The sequence below is a fragment of the Mytilus galloprovincialis genome, chromosome 7 (genome assembly GCF_965363235.1).
Source record: "Mytilus galloprovincialis chromosome 7, xbMytGall1.hap1.1, whole genome shotgun sequence".
NCBI lineage: Eukaryota > Metazoa > Mollusca > Bivalvia > Mytilida > Mytilidae > Mytilus > Mytilus galloprovincialis.
The window spans coordinates 68,371,142-68,390,304 of NC_134844.1; the positions used below are offsets into that span (position 1 = coordinate 68,371,142).

At 32.3% G+C, this 19,163-nt stretch overlaps 1 protein-coding gene across 3 annotated transcripts; it reads right to left on the minus strand.

The window, feature by feature from the left end:
* Positions 1 to 1,084: 1,084 nt before the first annotated feature.
* LOC143083538 (neuroglian-like) lies at positions 1,085 to 17,578 on the minus strand. Of its 3 annotated transcripts, none has more exons than XM_076259783.1 (10): positions 17,457 to 17,578; positions 12,111 to 12,166; positions 11,536 to 11,644; positions 9,921 to 10,297; positions 8,664 to 8,810; positions 5,938 to 6,040; positions 4,339 to 5,505; positions 3,485 to 3,643; positions 2,800 to 2,841; positions 1,085 to 2,112 (listed from the first exon to the last, which is right to left on the minus strand). In XM_076259783.1, the coding sequence occupies exons 7-10, from the start codon at positions 4,511 to 4,513 to the stop codon at positions 1,328 to 1,330; spliced, it is 1,161 nt and encodes a 386-aa protein (XP_076115898.1). In that variant the 5' UTR covers positions 4,514 to 5,505; positions 5,938 to 6,040; positions 8,664 to 8,810; positions 9,921 to 10,297; positions 11,536 to 11,644; positions 12,111 to 12,166; positions 17,457 to 17,578; the 3' UTR covers positions 1,085 to 1,327. The 3 variants fall into 3 exon arrangements, with proteins under 3 accessions (XP_076115898.1, XP_076115899.1, XP_076115900.1); XM_076259784.1 differs by lacking the exon at positions 17,457 to 17,578 and adding an exon at positions 14,581 to 14,832; XM_076259785.1 differs by having other exon boundaries at positions 1,328 to 2,112; positions 17,457 to 17,572.
* Between the last annotated feature and the right edge of the window lie 1,585 nt (positions 17,579 to 19,163).

Consider the following 19,163-nt stretch of genomic DNA (forward strand, 5'->3'; position numbering starts at 1 on the left):
TACCAAAAGAAAGAAGAAAGATTAATCTTTCATATTGTGATAATTTCATCATGACATAATTATTACATAATCAATTGTTATGTTATTGGTTGCTATATTGTGAAGTCCATACTTGAATGCATTTAGCGTCTTTGTTCTTCATAGCATCACCAAATATTTTATAGATTCTTGTACAACACAGCTTGACCTCCAAAACTATGTCTCAGATTTCCAAAAACATCAATAGAACAAATTTTATACCACATTGAATTTAGTGATCTCTTATGAATTGATGTTGCAAACTTCATTGAAGATTTATGAGAGAATGAAATACAATATGAAAAATCTGAGACACAGTTTTGGAGGTCAAACTGTGTTGTGCAAGAATCTATAAAATATTTTGGGATGCTATGAATAACAAAGAAGCTAAATTCATTCAAGTATGGACATCACAATATAGCAACTAATTACAAAACAATTAATTATGTAATAATTATGTCATAATGAAAGTATCACAATTTGAAAGATTAATCATTCTTCTTTCTTTTGGTACCTCATTTATAAATTTTAAAGAAGGATGAGTGGAATTACATCACTTTAAAGATGTCTGATTGGGGACGAAAAATCTGTGTATTGTGCTACCTTAATTTATTGGTTATTTCTTTAAACTTTACAAAAGTTTTCTGCTTTTGCTTAAATTACGAGTCAATATTAACCCAAATTTGATCTCAATCATTACTAGTGGTACCTGTTATGATTTTATTCTTTTTGTACATTATTTCCAAAACAAAAGTAGAATAAGGTGAGCAACACACGCTCTTGAAATCCTCTAGTTTCATACTCAAACATTTCTTTGAATTTTTAGTGAATTTAGGGATCAGTAGGACATTAATGCTTTATATTTCATTCAACAACGTTAGTCTGTTTTACCTCAGGCATAGAATACCTTAGCTGGATTTGGCAAGACTTTTAGGAATTTTGGTCCTCTATGCTCTTCAACTTCGTACTTTATTTGGCCTTCTTAACTTTTTTGGATTCGAGCGTCACTGATGAGCCTTTTGTAGACGAAACGCGCGTCTTGCGTATATACAAAATTTAGTCCTGGTATCTATGATGAGTTTATTTACCTTCTTTTTAAAGTTGTTATAACAGTAACACTTTTTTTTTCAACTTTCCCTTTTTTTGCATTTCTAATTTGGAATAGTTGGTAAACAACGTATCATATGCATGTAGGTCCTCTCTTATATATTAAACTTTCATTTTTTAATTTGTTTGAGTTCTTGGTATACAGTAGATAAATTCATTTTGATTGCATGTACCATTACAAAAATATGTCATTGTCAACCTTTTAAGAAGATTTTCTTTCGTTTTTTGTGCCTTGGTCTTTAATGTTTTTGCTATTTTCATCTAAGTGCGGATTAGAAAGAAACACGTCACTACGGAACTTTTCGATAAAGAGACGATTTAAAACTCTATCATTCCTGAAATTCGTCCCTCCTTCTAATGTTTCAGTCTCGTCCAATACGCATGCGTTTCTGTTATGTTCGACACTGTTCCGGTTATTGTACTGTATTTGCATAGACTTTCGGTCAGTATACTGTTCACACCAATCAGTACATTTTCTAATTGTACTTGTGACCTCTGTCCATTGAGTATCAAGCGATTGTGAAGTATCTTCTTTGTTGTCACGTTGGTCTCCAAGAAGTGCAGACAGGCTGAATGTGTGGTCAGTTATCTCGATTTTAGGTATAGCGTATAAGTGGTTATCAGACACCGCTTTGATCTGTGTATACGGATTTTCATACTCAGGAATGCTATAATCATCTTCTGAAGAATTGTCTGATGCCTGATCCGAGCTTTTAGTATCCTTTCTCATTTGCACAATTTCAAAATAGTCAGGTATCATTGCACTTTCATCGATTCTGGTGTACAAAGATACAGGTCGGCTCTCATGGTCAAATTCTTGTGCGCGTAAATCGTCTGTATTGTTGTTACTTTGTTGGATTTCGTAATTTTTACGTTTTGACATAGTATGCTTACGAAAATGAGTAAAAATAAAAACGAGAGTAACAGTTAATAAGACACTTATTCCAAGTACAGGAGATATAACCAGTATGTACCGTTCTGCAAAATCTGTTAAAATAAAAACATACAGTTACATATTTAAGAGAAAGAAATATATGGATTTTTTTCTATATTTTTCTGTACCAAAAAACAAAAACTCTATAATTTACTATAAAACGAGAGTGCAAATCAACGGTATAAAGAATTCAAAACAAAAGAATAAATAAAACTTGAAAAACAACTCCAAGAATAGCACCGAAACAAATCTTTAAAAGGTACAAAAAAGACAGCCGTTAAATCAATGTGAATAAAAAGTAAAATCACAAAAATACTGAACTTAGAGGAAGATCAATTGGGAAAGTCCATAATCACATGGCAAAATCAAATAACAAAACGCATCAAAAACGAATGGACAAAAACTGTCATATTTCTAAGTTATCACATCAGAAACATTTTATGGAGTACATGCATTGTTATTGGTAAACGTTTTGTAATTTGGATATACTTTGCTGTATATTATTAATCAAATACGAGACTTTGAGCCAAATTGTTGAATATGAATTTGACAGTTAATTTTCCATTCAATTAACCCCATACACTATCTGCACTACAATTTTGAATTGTTACAAGTAAACTAAATGCATACTACGATACATTATTTCTCTCATCATTAATTAAAAGAAAATAGATTTTTTTTACTAAAGAAATATAATTTAATTTAAATTAAATAATTATAAAAGTGGTTGTTATTATTACCTGGAATTTCGTTGCGTGACAGGTTTCTAGAATTATCTGTGTCTAAGAATAAAAAGCAAAATATAAATATACCTCCAGTATACATCATGTATATCGCAGCATTTTGTTAAAGTAAAATCAATCAAGGCGTCATACTCGATAATATATTATGATATCAGCAGTAGCATATATTCCGTGTTTTGTTTTGTTTTTACTAATTTTAAAAGGTATAACATCTGTCTTGTATTGCTCTATGCAGGAATTAATATGTATCATACACGTACTCCTTGCTAGATTTTATTTGGCTAGTACGATGAAGACTTTTAAATCTGTCACATGGCTTAGCAGGATACCTATACCTGTTCGTTAGTGTCACCGTAACGGGCAGAACAGTAACCATCAATAACTTGGTAATAACTTGGTTATGTTACCTGTTTATCGTATAATTGGTTTTGATTTAACTACATGTAATATATAGAAAGAAAATTCATCAGGCACTCCTTTATTATGTGCCGTTCGTTATTCGTCTTAGTTTGTTTATGTGCCTGTTTTTGGACCGGTCAAGTTTTGGTGTTTAAAAATGAACAACCATTGAGTATAACTAACGTTTCATGTTTCCGTTTTATGAAGCAAACCAACGAAAAAGGAATTGTGCCTTTTCTTGTCTTTTTATGGTGTATTAACTATTCGTGAAGTTATCACTTACGCAAAACATTCAAGTAAAAATCAGCGAAAATATATCCATATGAATTAGAAACATTACATTGGAGAACCATTCTATCCATCACATTCACATTAGAAATAACGGCTTTGTTGGGATAAGGTATTCTGATTTTTCCCAATTTCCACACAGGATGTTTTGATACTGCAAAAGACAGTTTGAAATCGGTGTTTTAATAATTTAGCTTACTGAAAAGTAAAATCACTAAAAAAACGAACTCCGAGGAAAATTCTAAAAGGAAAGTCCTTTGTCAAATGGCAAAGTCAAAAGCTCACACACATCAAACGAATGGATAACAACTATCATATTCCTGATACAGGCATTTCTAATGTAGAAAATGATGGATTAATCACAGTTTGATAGCTACTTAAACATCTAATTTGTATGACAGTCGCATACAATACCTTTATATTGGAAATGATGTGTGAACAAGTGACGAGTACGCGCTTGTTTCAAGAAACAAATACTTCGTTTGTAAAAATAAACATATATCTACTTGTTAACGTTTGATGGTTAGTATTTGGCATAAGCGTATTATCGAATATTTACTTAAATAACAAAACAATAGTGGACATAAACTGCATTTTTTCGCTGCGCATTCTGTAGATATCACTCACACTGTATGGTTCCTGTTGTGCGATATCAAGTGCATTTTCAATGCAGAGGTTTTGGACTACTATTTTACTAATGTTAATCTTTATTCCTTGTGATTAGAAAATTGTTTTTACAATATTCAACTGATTATATCAATCTTTGTATCGTTTCCCCTTCTAATGTGTACAGAACTTTCTCTTTTTTGGTTAGCCACATGACGTATGTTTTTGAATGTTTTTGCATACCTTTTAATGTTTCTCCGTTAATGAACCATTCAATGTCTAGTATTGGTAATCCGGTGGCATTGCAGTAAAAAGTAACCGAGTCACCGTTATTAGCTGTTATACTTTCTGGTTTTCTTTCCATCGACCAGTGTGGTTCAGCTATAAAGATAAGCATGCTCGTTGGTATAATGTACATATAAAATGCTTTTAATTTAAAAACAAACCAAAATAGCAAGTCAAAGATATGTGCCGTTTACATAATTTAGAGATTTTGAATTGCATTTTGGTGTTAAATGTACAAAAAGACGTTTTACTTATTTGTACACACTGTTTCGCTCTATTTTAGATGTTATATTGTATTTCTTAGTTTTATGTTTGTATATATCTTCATTATATATCCCCGAAATTTGAAAATCTTTAAGATGTTGATTATGTGATGTCAAATCTAATCAATGCCATAAACACTAACTTTCGATAAAAACTTAAAATTCATAGATTGAGCACAGTTATGCATAATTAAATTCCGTATTGTATTTTATTAATGTCCATAGTTATTTTCTGCAGTACAAAATTTAACATCGGACAGTTTTTGTCTCCATGCATAAAATCTGTTCATCCTACATGTCCTACTTAAAGGATGCTTTTGTTTCTGTTATTTAGGTAGCAGCTCATATCTTCTTTTGAATGGCGTGAATACACTATCATGAAGGGCCTTTAATGGCCATAGTTTTAAAGACAATATGATGACTATTATTTCCATCATGTTGTACTATGTGGATTCAGTTTCATTTTATACAGATATGATAAATTGTGATTAGCAAAACATTGACAAAGAATACATTAGAAATCCAGCAAAAACAAAATCAAAATACACGACAGAAAGAAACACCAATCCATTCTTAGCAAAAACATGCACCAGGTCTAAAATACCTTTAAATCAAGAAGCGTGAATGAAAAAAAAAGCATTTGCAGGTAATGCAATAATTTGAAAACTTGCATTTTATATCAACATTAATGATCTTTTCCAGATTTAGGTCAACTGAATTTTCTGCAGAACACTTATAAGAACCAATATGTTCTTCAATACGTAGTTCTGGTATGATGTGTTCTTGTCCTTCATGGAGAAACTCCCATCCGAAACTGTGCTTATGTTCATTTTGAAACTGCCAGGTTATTTTTGGAATTGGACTGAAAAAAAATTAATATAAAATATTTAGTAACAATTAATGTGAATAATCACACAATGTTTGTCTCCCTCATTTTTGATACATGTACTATCACCATTTTATAACCTCTTACTTTTATTCAGGACTAAATAGTACATTTAACCTAAATAGCATTGCTTCGTTTAATTATCAAATGTGGGGACATCTGACATCGGATTAAAGCTCCAAAATGTCAATTCTTGTTTATTGTCATTGTTACGAATGTGATGATCATCAACACTAGAGTCTAAGTAGGTTTGAGTGGTTTGTCCTATATATGCATTCTAAAATTCTGTCATTAATGAGATGGATAAAAAAAAATCATATATCTGAACTGTTATTAACTTAACATCGATATCTGATCCCTGTATATACACTTATAAATTAAATGTATACAGTACAAATGTAAACTTACTTTCCACCAAATATACATTTCAAAATAAGTTTTCGTCCCTGTAAACCAACAACTGAGCTTCCTGAGAACCACATTAAATGAGGAGATATACGATCACTTCCGCCTATGGAATGATACACATGTAAGTTTTTAGTAAGATATTGGTTTATATCATATACATGTCTATCATCAAAAGATTAAATTCAAATTCTACAGTTAAAAAACAAGACGTTTTGTAGATAAATTGATTCCATCACTGCAACAAGTGTGGAACGATATATCTCAAATCGAGCAAATTAAATTATAATACTTAACGCGTCAGTTTTGCTGAGGTCTTTATAAAATTACAATTTAACTGTTGAGTGTGGAGAAATATCATAATACACGAATTATAGCTCTGAAATCTGTTTCTCTAATGATTGTATCCGTCCTCTTTAAAAATTTACAGAGAGGTGTGTTCTTTATATGTGTCGTCATCAGGCCTAATCGCCTTTTTTCAGTACTTCACAATAGGAAACTCAGATGAAATCGAGAAAGTTCAACGTCATTATCAAATTTCAATTAATTATTTGCAGAGAATATATATTTTATTTGGTGAAATAAGAGAGCATACAGAATTTAACCAAATTTAGTTTATCTCATAGATTTTAATGAAATTAACCCAAATATGAAGTCTTATGAATATTTCACGAAGATTGATAAAATCTGGGCCTTAAATATGACGACTCAGCATAAATTCACAGTTTACAGTATGCATAGTTTATTTAAAGGCCTGAAAGCAAAATAAATTCATAATATATGCATATTTGTAAGTTAGATTGTTTAGAAGTGCTTATATTTACTCTTCGCAGTCATTGAAACTCATAGATACACCCTGAATATTATTAGTGGGGTGTTCTTGTGCTGTCGATAACACAAAAGTAAGCCGTAACACATAAATCTGCTTTTTGTTGTCACCGCGGCATAAAAAAAACAAGCTAGAAATATAAAAATATCTCAACAAAACTAACAACAGTGTGTTCTATCCTGAATATGTACTAAATATTCCATAATGAAAGAAACAGCAGAGAACAATATAGGAAATTTGAGGCCCCAGGGGGAAAACAGAGAAAATTGCCTACCCCCTGGACCATAAAACAAATAATTTAACTTGCAGATGCAATGATTTTATGACTTTAAAAGTCTTTATATAGAAACCAATAATTGTGCTTGGAAATTATGCAAAAATCAGATGTTAAAAATCATCTCTATAACATTTTAAGTGAATTTTTACATCAGACTGGTAACTGCATAAATACAACAATTGCAAATATGGCTTTGTTTTCACACTTTTAAGTCATATATTAGCTAAATGGTGTCAGATATATGGTTACAGATGATAATGTTGTGACAAGAATTCTATACTGACTATTTGCGGCAGAAAATGTGAACTTTTATTGACAAATAGGTATACAGTAAGATGTGGACTGGAGACAGGGGCAGGATTGGATAATTTATATAATCTTAAATGTTTGAATGATTGACTGCTAAACAATACATTGACAGTATTCTAAAATGCTTTCAATATGTTATCAGAACAGTTTTAAACCAGTTTTAGGCATTTTATGTCAGAACACCTGCAAAAAGGGTAAGCTGGCAATAATTAAAGTCTTGTTTTCAAAATCTCTAAAAAACATGAAACGGGGGAGGGGGTATACAATGTACAATAAAAGTAAACTTAGAGTATATACAATGATTTCTTTAAGGCTATAATGAGTGAGTATTTATGTGAGAAAAGGTGTTTTTAGAGAGTTTTCTATTTAAATAATTGTTTGTATAGGTTGCACTTTGTAAATACAGCTGTTTCTCGAACCACGCCTCTTTAGGGGAGATTTAGAATATTCATAGATGATTAATTTTGTTAACATAATGGTTCCCAGTTCTGATCTGTAGGTTGCATCTCATAGAGACATGACTTAGGAATGTTACCAGTAAATAAACAAGTCATTTGAATATTGCTTATATAGAAATCTGTGGTAACCCTACAGTCAAGGTAGGAGTAGTTAAGACATGTAGTGTTAGTTTAAACTCTTAGAAGTTCGGGGCATATAAACATTGAAAATATGCCGCACAGCCTTATATTTTGACCTTTGAAAAAATCGTAGTGCATATGAACTTTCCATTCTAGGGTATGATTTTTTCAAAACTTCATAGCAAAAGTGGTACAGTTTTAGCCGTAAAGGGAGTTCCTATGGGAAAATGCATTGTCAATATTTACAGAAATGCAACCTTTACTAGTAATGAAAAGTATTTGTCTCACACCGCTCAACAAATGTAAAAAAAAGCACAAAAATAAGAGAAACATATGCATTACACGACACGCTGATTATTCATTTTGAAAACTATGAGCTGTTGGTTAGGACACATAAAACATGTAAATATAAAACTTGATAATTCCTCAGAATAATGGGATGATAACAGTTTATCGACGATATCAAGTTTAACATATTTGCTAGACGCGTATTCGTTTATACAAGCATCATCAGTGATAGTGAAATCCTTGGAAGGATACATTAACCAGTAATATTTGTTCTTTCAAGGTTTTTTATATTGTCTCTGGTGTTTTCTTTTTTTCTTTATTTTTCAAACTTTATCTGTTGCTCTTTTGTAAATTAAAAAATATACAACAAAGAAATCATTTAAACCTTGTGAGCTATATATTCAATTGCTATATAACATGCATTTAACATGCAATATTTAGCTCTTACACGAAAAATTTACACAACTTCTTGGTGGCTGAACAACAGTTCCGTAAGAAAATACTTGTTCGTTGGTAATTGGATTCGTCGCTATACAAATGTAGGATTTTCCTTTATGATAATCATTTTCTTTGACACTTGTAATGAAAAGATTACCTAGTAAACAAATAAATGAAAAATAAATTAAAAATACATTATAGGTTACAAAGTATGCTAGTGACATTATACGGTATATATGGGGTCGGTAAATTCCATATGGGGTGAGAGCGAAGCTCGAATCCCCATATGGAATTTACTAACCCCATATATACCGTATTACGTCACTAGCACACTATGTAAGGAATTTATCTTACCGACTATCTAAACGTTTGAAATTAAGACTAGTGGCCTATCAAAATGAGGAAGTCTTCAATACTGTTAGCATTAAGAAACTAATTTCATTGATCCTACAAAAACTTGTAAGGTTTAAATGTGTTTTATGAATCTAATTCCATCTTAATCATCAATTTTTTCGTCTGTTGAAACCTTTTAAGATTTTTCTCAGTACAGTTTTGTTTTATAAAGGGACGTAACACCACTACTAACCGTGTATGAAATAAGCCCCGCCTCCCTTCTTACCTAATATGGAATATAAAGGGACGTAACACCTCTACTAACCGTGTATAAAATAAGCCCCGCCTCCCTACTAACCTAATATCTAATATACACGGTTTGCACGCGGAAGCTTTTAACCAATCATATTCCTAGAAATGTATAGGAGGTAAGATAAGTAAGTATATTTGTTTTTTACTAATTCCCAAGCTCGGTATATTCTTATATTTACTCCAAGTCTAAAAGCTCTTATTGCCCCAATGACCAAGAGGTTTGGGTAGACAAACTACAATAGTATTACTAATCTAAACAAACTAAAGTTGGGAGTGAACCCTATTTTTACAAGTGTGCTGGAATCTTCTTAATTGAGTACGATTTTTTGTCTTCATTACAACGGAAGGGGATTCTTTTTTTTTTATACTCCAGCTTCCTCTACCTAAAAAACTGTCTACCAAAAAAAAAGCCAGCAAACTGAACACAACCAACTAAACTGACAGCCTAAACAAAATTTATACTTGGGACTTATTTATTTTGTTTTAATTAAAATATGTGTCTATTATTATGCACTCATTATTTTTTCTTGTATTGTATCTACAGTTTTTCAAAAATAGACCATTGCTATACTATAATTGACAAGACACATAGTACGGTCATGTATATAGCTAACATAACAACCTAAAAAATCTGTTGATCCAGCACTTGTAAAATTGATAGCATCCACCGAACCATTTATGGTGCCCTTCAATCCCCAGAGTATCTTTGCTGTTGGTATACTATATGGTGCATTGCAAGGAATTCTCAACGAAAATCCTGGTTCGACATATATCTTCTTAATATCCTTCCTCCTACTAAACTGTTTCAATTTAGCTTGCTTTAAGTTGACAAAATCGGACATTGATTTACCAAATTCGTTCGTTGCACTACACTGATAAATAGCATCGTCCACACTTTTTGTGTACTTTATCAAAATAGTACCAGACTCATTCATTGTAACCATTCTATCATTATATTTGCCTATATTGAACATTACTCCATTTTTTGTCCATTCAAAACTGTATTAAATATGATAAAATAGATACATACAACACATACAACATATGAAACGCACATGAGAAATTAATAAAAAGCATGAAATGAATTTCTGGCCTTTTAACATTTTTTTATTCGAGCGTCACTGATGAGTTTTTTGTAGACGAAACACGCGTCTGGCGCAAATACTAATGTTGAATCCTGGTAGTTTAGTTTAAAAATATTTTATTGTTCCAAAAAGAGACAAATGGATTAGACACAAGTTTTTCAACTTAGTAACTCTGCAATATACAATGATATATACATAAAAATACACATGAATGAACATTACATAAATCTGACTTTTACCAATTATTATTTTAGCATGAAGATATAAAAATAAAATTACATATAAATTTTAAGAATCGAATCAATGGATATTTACCACTTAGTATAACCAATCGAATGCGCCTATTTTCAGTAGAAATAAATGCAAACACACCGAACTGTGTAAATAAAATATGTCAGTGTACATGACAAGTGACTTTAGTCATGTGTGTGTGAATTTGTTTTAATGTAAATTACATACTCATAGTTTATAGTTACGGATTAACAGAAAAACGGAATAAATCTACACGTAAATCTTGGTATGTCTAATGAGTTTATTTACAACCACTTGGTCGGTGCCACTGCTGATGGAGTTTTACTTCCCCGAGGGTATCACCAGCAGTAGTCAGCATTTCTGTGTTGTCAATAATTATCATTGATATGGTCATAATTATAAGTTAAATGTTTGCAAAACTTTGAACTATTGAAATACTGAGGTTTGTCTACCTCAGGAATAGATAACCTTAGATGTTTTTGGTAAAACTTTTGAGAATTTTAGGTTCTCAATGCTCTTCAATTTCGTACTTTATTTAAACGTCACTGATGAGTCTTTCATAGACAAAACGCGCGTCAGACGCAAAAACTAAATTTCAATCCTGGTATTTATGATGGGTTTATTCAGAGTAACATAAAAATGTATTACACACTTTAAAATACACGCTACGCTGGGTATTCAGTATGCACCACATTCTTGGTGTTATTTGTTCACAGACAGAAAACATTATTTCCGTCATTCTTTATAACGTGTAAATTGTAAAAATATATCCCGATTTTATGCTTTCCTTTAAAATCACTTAAGAAGGAAGGACATTTGTGTATGTGTTTCAATAACTCATAATTAATTAATCATGTTAGTTATACGAGATATTTAACGATGTATAGCTTAGTTGTTTACATTGGTTTTGGAAAGCCATCAGCAATACAGGATAGTTCCACTTGGTCCCCAACCTTGTAATAGATGTATCGCGGTGGATATATATGGATTCTTGGTGGGCTTTCAATTTCTGCAAATTGTATTAAATAGAGATAATGAAAGGTACTTAGAGTATTGACAATTATTTAAAATAAAGATGAATTAATGTATTAAAGTTTGTAGTTGTAAAAAATCGGATTTATAGAAATGGTAAATAAAACATAAACTATTAGAAAACCATGTTTGACTGACACTCAAACAGTTGTCTAAATGCCCGTTTTTTTGCTGTGTTGATATCCACTAAACAAGTGAACTTCTGCCTCTTCTATTGAAAAAGTGAACTATCTTAACGTCATTTATATTTAAACACATGTGCAATTTAGAAATAACAGTTTTCTTCAAACTGTGTCTTTAAATTGCAATAACACAGATAAAGGACAACATTGATGTGTTTCCGTTTTCAAGACGTATGTTATATTTTTACTGACCATGTTCTTATTACAATGTTAAATAAATAATTCATGTCTTCGATTAAGATTTTCCAAAAAAAGACTCACCTAAGGTTTTGTTGACTATTAAAGTCTGGTTTGACTGGCAACGCTCCTCCCAAAACCTATGAACAGATAAAACAAACTAGTTATTTAAGCAAAGTTCTTACCATTTTTTTGGTCGTTGGATATGTGTTTGTGAGTCTTTTCTTTTCTGTCTAGTAGTAAACTTTTTGCTTGTTTTATACAGTTTTGATTGTCCAGTATATTTTATCGCACAATCTTGAAATGCATTTCTAATGCCCGCGTCACACTGTCCCGATTTTTACGCCGATGGCAACACGATTATGGAAATTTTCAAAATCGGAACTGATCGTATCCAGATCGAGCTATTCGTAGTGCCATCTTTAACCATCGTAGAACCATCGGCCACTTTTTCTAGCCTTCGGGGACAACTTCGGGAAGGGTTCTAAATTTTTTAACATGTTAAAAAATCCCCGAAGGTGCGTCCGATGTTGAGGGTTCGTATTGAGTTCGTATCACCATCCTTACCATCGTAATGTCACCGGGAATGCATCTTTGAACATCGTATTGCATTTGTGTTTCCATCGTTTCCATCGGGCAGTTTTGACATTACGATGTCTACACGAATGAATCACGAAGCTACCCGGAGGTCTTACGATGGCAACACGACTTCGTGCAGACCTCATAATCCCGTCGTGTTGCCATCGAATAAAAGTACAAAGGTGACAAGATGGAACTTCGACGGCAATAAATCCAGCTAAATTTAAGTTAATTTTCGTGCTAAAATACATTTAAAGTGCCATGCGCGATATGCACTGGTCAGTCTAATACGACAGTTAAGAAAGACGCTCACAAAACATGGAGCTCATATCATATGATTTTATGAGAACAAGAAAGGCGATAGCGTTGTTTCTATTAATTCAAATGGAACAAGAAGAGCAGCTATTACAGGCTGAGGATTTACTTTTACAAGTAGAATATTATTTTTTGTCAATTTTTCAGATCAAGTAACATAATGAAAATCATAAACGCGCCTCGTACACCAACACTGCAGGTACACAGTATATAGGGAAACCAACTTTTTCTTCATTATTCTGATTTTTTATGTATCGTCTGAGTTGTTGTCACACGAATGTTTACTCCATAACCATTTTGTTTTCTATATGTCATATTTTTGCCGCATTTGTTGCTTTCCCTACATCCTTCCCTTTGTCTATATTATTATGATATTCTCCTGGAAAGAGCTCTTTTTGAATAAAAGGGATCAACGAACCCATTACCTTACCTTTAAGATATATCAGTAAACATGGGCATAATTATGAATGATTATTCAGACTAGTCCACACATTTAACAGTTCAATCAATGCAATGCCGAGCGTGGCATCCCCTCGTATGTCATATACAAATATGGACACTATATTTGTATATGACACATGCAAAAAATAGTAAATTGAATATGCATATTTGATACATAAACTATTTTTTTAGAAATCAACAAAAACATTCAGTAACTGGAAATACCTTTAATATTGTCTTTGGAACCAGCAGGTAAAAAAATGAGCAACCAATTTCTTGGGTATTATGCTATTTCAAGGAGAAAAAACAAGTCCATCTGCATGACCTTGACCTTTGGCCTTGAACGTAAAAAATGTCAGATCATTACAAGGAGGAACAATATACCACATGTGGTTAAAATCTTTTGAAGAATATTGGTTTTAGATTACAACTGCCACTGTGACCTTGACCTTTGAACTTTAAAGTCAATAGCGCTTAAGCTGTACACGACGTCTTTTAGAATCGTATGGCCATCGCGCCATCATCGTAATCCATCGTGTAGCCTTCGTAATCCATCGTGTAGCCTTCGTGATCCATCGTGTAGGCTTCGGCTGCGATATGAAGCTTAAATACCCGTCTTCGGTTAACCTTCGTATGTCCATCTTTTGCTATCGTATATAATTTCGGCACCATCGTATAAACTTCGTTATTCTTCGTACTTGCTTCGGTCACTTTTTGGTATTTTAACGAGATCGGGACTAACTTCGTACGAACTTACAATTTTCGCATTCGGGTGTCCATCGTATATAAAAATCGGGACAGTGTGACGCGGGCATAAAGTAAACCATTAATTTTATTTCTCAGCGATTTTTCCGAATCGGGCACCCGGATGCGAATTTAAGCTGGCCCCTAAACAACTTAATGATCCCTTTCAAAAACATATGTTACAGTCATAACCTAACTGGATAACAAATAAAACCATGTCATATGACTTCAAACATACCACGAACATGTCGACACATAAGATCTTTATAACACATTTAGGACTTAAGTAAATTTTTAGGTTCTGCGCTTTGTGTTTCTAAGGGTTGATGATGTATACACCATGGATGATTATCTTAATTTTCCTATCAACCTTTATGTGTTGGCCTATTTGTAAAATAGTCCTATTGCATTTTCGTACATAGTTTTATCTTTAACTTTAAAATGTTTTATTTTAAAACACTAAATAAAGACGTACCATACGACTTCAAGTAGAGTCCTTACCGGAACGAGCCCTTTGATTCCTTTTCCTTCACCTGTTTCAAATGTTTTTGTATCATAATATTTACATGTTATGTATCTTCAATGCCTGATTATGACACTTCTATGGACGTCTCTTTATTAAACTTATGACATTATATTATTTATGAATTATAATTCATTAGATATGTCTCCACATATTGGTAGGCCCTTTTCCTTGTTTCTGATATATGTTGCATGTCTTTATTGATGTGGATTCATTTATTTTCGTTGGGACCACTTTTCGTTGATTGAGGAAAGCTTTCTCTTTTGTGGATAAAAGGGTTTTGTGGTTGTTACAACGTATGCATACAAACATTTAGCGGACTTGTTATTTGTTTAATCTATTCATTTGATTCACTTGAACCAACGAATTCGTCGAGCATTTGGTATTCCACGAGTTACCAAAGTTAATTTTAGATCCTCAATGCTCTACAACTTTGTACTTGTTTGGTTATATAACTATTTTGATACGAGCGTCACTGATGAGTCTTATGTAGATGAAACGCGCGTCTGGCACACTAAATCATAATCCTGTTACCTTTGATAACTATTTACAAAAGAGGGTCGAAGTTTCCTTTTGGAGCCTGGTCTTTTAGATGCTGGATATATACTATTATTATAACATGATATTTCCTTATTCCATAAAAGCGTTAATGAAATATTTTCGAAGAATTATAAATCATGCATGACATATGAATTATTAACCTTGAATACTCTTGTCAATTTTTCTGCACTTGCCATATTACATGTTATAACTTTCAATGCATAGGATTTCCGTTGAATTTAGTTTAGTTAACTTTGACCTACATGTTGATATTGTATTCATGTAAAATAAATAACGTACAATTATTACGAGGTTTTCTTTTATAATATGTTATGAAGATTTTATTCCCTTGCCGTAAAAGTGATATCAATTGAAATAAGAGGTCTTGATTTTCTCTATAAGTATACAATACTATAAAAGTACTTGGTTAACTGCGATGACAAGTGTGTGTTAAGAGAGTTCAGAGTGTATCAATTATCAGTGTATGTGAACTGTTTAATAAACTGTAATGAAACATCAAACATTGAGTTTCATATTGTATAATTGGATAAATCAGACGTATTTTCATCTGAATGATACATATGCACTATAAGCAAACCAATTAAGACGTTGAGTAATGTCGAGGCCTATTTTAAACCACATAATCTAATTCGGACATAGGACAGCTATAAAGATGATTTTTTGCCCTTTTTTGTGATAAAAGATAAACTACACCATCTTCAAATGGAATTAATAAAAACATATCAAAATTATTTTGTTTGTTTCTACTGTCAATGTTTATGCTGGACACGCTTAAACACAGGAGTATAATCGGTCTTACATAACTACAATCTTCTCTATCTATAAATACAAACGCAAATCGGGAACACGACAAAGTTTAGATGGCTCAAAAGCAAAAAACGATGCACTTTTATGTCACATGCATCCAAAAAGCTTCTCTAGATAATCCTTCACCTTGGAACACTCAAACCTAAACATTTGTGGAGCAAGAACACCTGCGATAACCACCAGTTTTGGTGGGGGTCGTGTTGCGAAGTCTTTAGTTTTCTATGTCTTGTATGTTGTGTCTTGTGTACTATTATTTATCTGTGTTTTTTTTTCATTTTTAGCCATGGCGTTGTCAGATCATTTTCGATCTAAGAGTTTGACTACCCCCCTTGTAAATCTCGCCTCTCTTTATAAATCGAACAAGGGTTTGTGGTCTTAATATCATATGGCTATATTTATAAATTAACTGTTCAGAAAATTTTGAATTTTTGAATTACTAAGGCTTTTCTACCTCAGGAATAGATTACCTGAGCTGTATTTGGCAAAACTTTTAGAAATTTTGGTCCTCAATGCTCTTCAACTTCGTACTTTATTTGGCCTTTTTAACTTTTTGGGATTCAAGCGTCACTGATGAGTATTTTGTAGACGAAACACGCGTCTGGCGTATATACAAAATTAAGTCCTGGTATCTATGATGAGTTGATTTACTACCACTGGGTCGATGCCACTGCTGGTGGAGATTTATTTCCCCGAGGGTATCACCAGCCCAGTAGTCAGCACTTGTGCTGACATGAATTATCATTGATATGGTTATATTTATAAATTTACTGTTCACAAAATTTTGAATTTTTGAATTATTAAGGCTTTTCTACCTCAAAAACAGATTACCTAAGCTGTATTTGGCAAAACCTTTAGGAATTTTGGTCCTCAATGCTCTCCAACTTCGTACTTTATTTGGCCTTTTTAATTTTTTTTGGATTCAAGCGTCACTGGTGAGTCTTTTGGAGACGAAACGCGCGTCTGCCGTATATACAAAATTCAGTCCTGGTATCTATGATGAGTTTAATTACATACCACACGGTTCATGAGAAATCGACTTGAGACTGGATTTCCATAAATATGGATACAATTTAACAAGACTAATTTATGTTGTCGACGTATCCCGTCTCGGCTATTTTATTCAGATATTAACATGGGTAAAATTAAGTTGTTTTGTATTATATTATTCGTTGTCTACATCGATTCACTAGTCCAATTTGTAATTTCTGAATGTCCCTGGTAATAAGTTATGCCCTTTTCAGTTAAAAGTATTTTTCAAATTACCTTAAAAATAAGACCAATCCTAAGTAAATAAACAAATATATTGTAAAAATCATATGCATGTAGGGGTATTTTTCCTATGTATAAAGGAAATTTTGCATCTTTTTTTCCAAACAATTCTAAAACTGGACAAAATCGTCTAATTACTTCTAACGAAAAAATATATCAATTGCTTTATTAGGTTAGTGAAAGATTCATACCTTGAATTTTTAGAGCAGTTCTGCTCAATCGAATCCTGACTGGCAGTAAGACGACACAAACACATATAAAATAGGAAATTCCAAAACATATTAGCTAGAGAGCCAGTTGGAACAATTAGCATTGATGCATAACTAACTATATGTGAACTAGTTCATTTGTTTATTTCCGCACAATTTCCGTAGTATTTTGATGGGAAATAATCGTTTAATAACTATGGTAATAACAAAACAAATAAGTTGTGTAACATTCAATTGAAAATAATGAAGGTCTAGCAATTTTTAAGACATTTTTTTCGCATTTTGATAGTTTTATGTTTTATCTATATACATATTTTGCTATGAATTGGCATGATTCACGTAATTGTGATGACAAAAACACACGAAAAGTGTCTGTGATTAGCTTTGGTCATTGTTGAAGGCCCTACTGTGACCTATAGCTGCTTATTTCTGTGTCAATTGGCCTCTTGCTTGTTACATGAGTATTTATTCTAAGTTGTCCACACTTTTATTATCCTTATGAATTTTACTTATATGCACACGTATACCAGTAAAGATAACTATCATCAAAGTTGTCATTATAGAGTAAATCGTACTGTTACTGAAATGAAAAAAAAAAGAAATAGAAAAGGATAAAAGTGCAAATCAACAAACGATTTTTACTTTCATGAAGAATGATCATTGTTTAATTGACACTCCGCCAACCTTTTTTTTCATTTTAGCCATGGCGTTGTCAGTTTATTTTCGATTTATGAGTTTGACTGTCCCTCTGGTGTCTTTCGTCCCTCTTTTATTGATTTACAATTCAGATCATCGCAACGTTTGGTAAAATATGACTTCTTGGTTAAATTGCTAGTGAATTCAGCATCTGTTATAAAAAAAATGCAGCCTTTGGTCTCACATTTCGAAATGCTACAGTGTTGTTGTGAGTCGTCAAAATCAAAAATGTCTTTAAGGAAAACTGAACATGGCTGTATATGTGAAATATTGCTATTGTCACTAGTATGATGATCTGAATGACCTATGTTTGAGAAATTAGTCATGACTGGTGATGAGGGGTCACCTGTAGTATCAGACGACACCCTGTCCATGGTGACGTCTGTTTCGGACCTTTTTATACTGGGCGACGAACGAGCCAGTATCCTGTTTGATCTTCGTAATTTCATGCTATTGTAATTTTGCTACTGGGCGGAGGATGTGCTCGGGGACAAAATGTATAGCTTCAATTTCTGTCGTAAATGATTTGTGAACTGCTATTTGTCTTTGCATCGTTTTAATTTATGGCTGTACTGTTGTAGTTGTTTTCAATTTAATATTCATGATATATGACAGTCGCATACCTTTCAATCATATTGACTACGATGTGTAAAAAAACAAAAACAGACATAATATGCAAACATGTCAACAGTAAGGATGCAGCAGTAAACATTTTGTTATAAACTTCATCCCTATATAAACAATTCATACATTTCAACAAAGAAAAAATAATAGCATAAACAAAAGACAAGATTACAAAAATTCACCATAGAATAATAAAGCAATGACAGATCTATATCACAACTCTAACAAAGTAGAGCAAGATACGAAAATAATTTAAAAAAGTACCATCGAGTAAATATAGATTTCCAAGTGGTTTGTACGACTACAAACGATTGTTATAGTGAGATAATAAAATGTTTATGCTCACATCATCTTATGACTTGAAAAATA

Bases quoted from the DNA above. Each gene is read 5' to 3' on its own strand.
- LOC143083538 (XM_076259783.1), bottom strand. From the start codon at position 4,513: ATGTACATTATACCAACGAGCATGCTTATCTTTATAGCTGAACCACAC. The intron at 3,644-4,338 runs GTATGCAAAAAC...TGTCTTTTGCAG, and splicing joins TAACGGAGAAACATTAAAAG to TATCAAAACATCCTGTGTGG. The intron at 2,113-2,799 runs GTAATAATAACA...TTATTTTAACAG, and splicing joins GTCACGCAACGAAATTCCAG to ATTTTGCAGAACGGTACATA.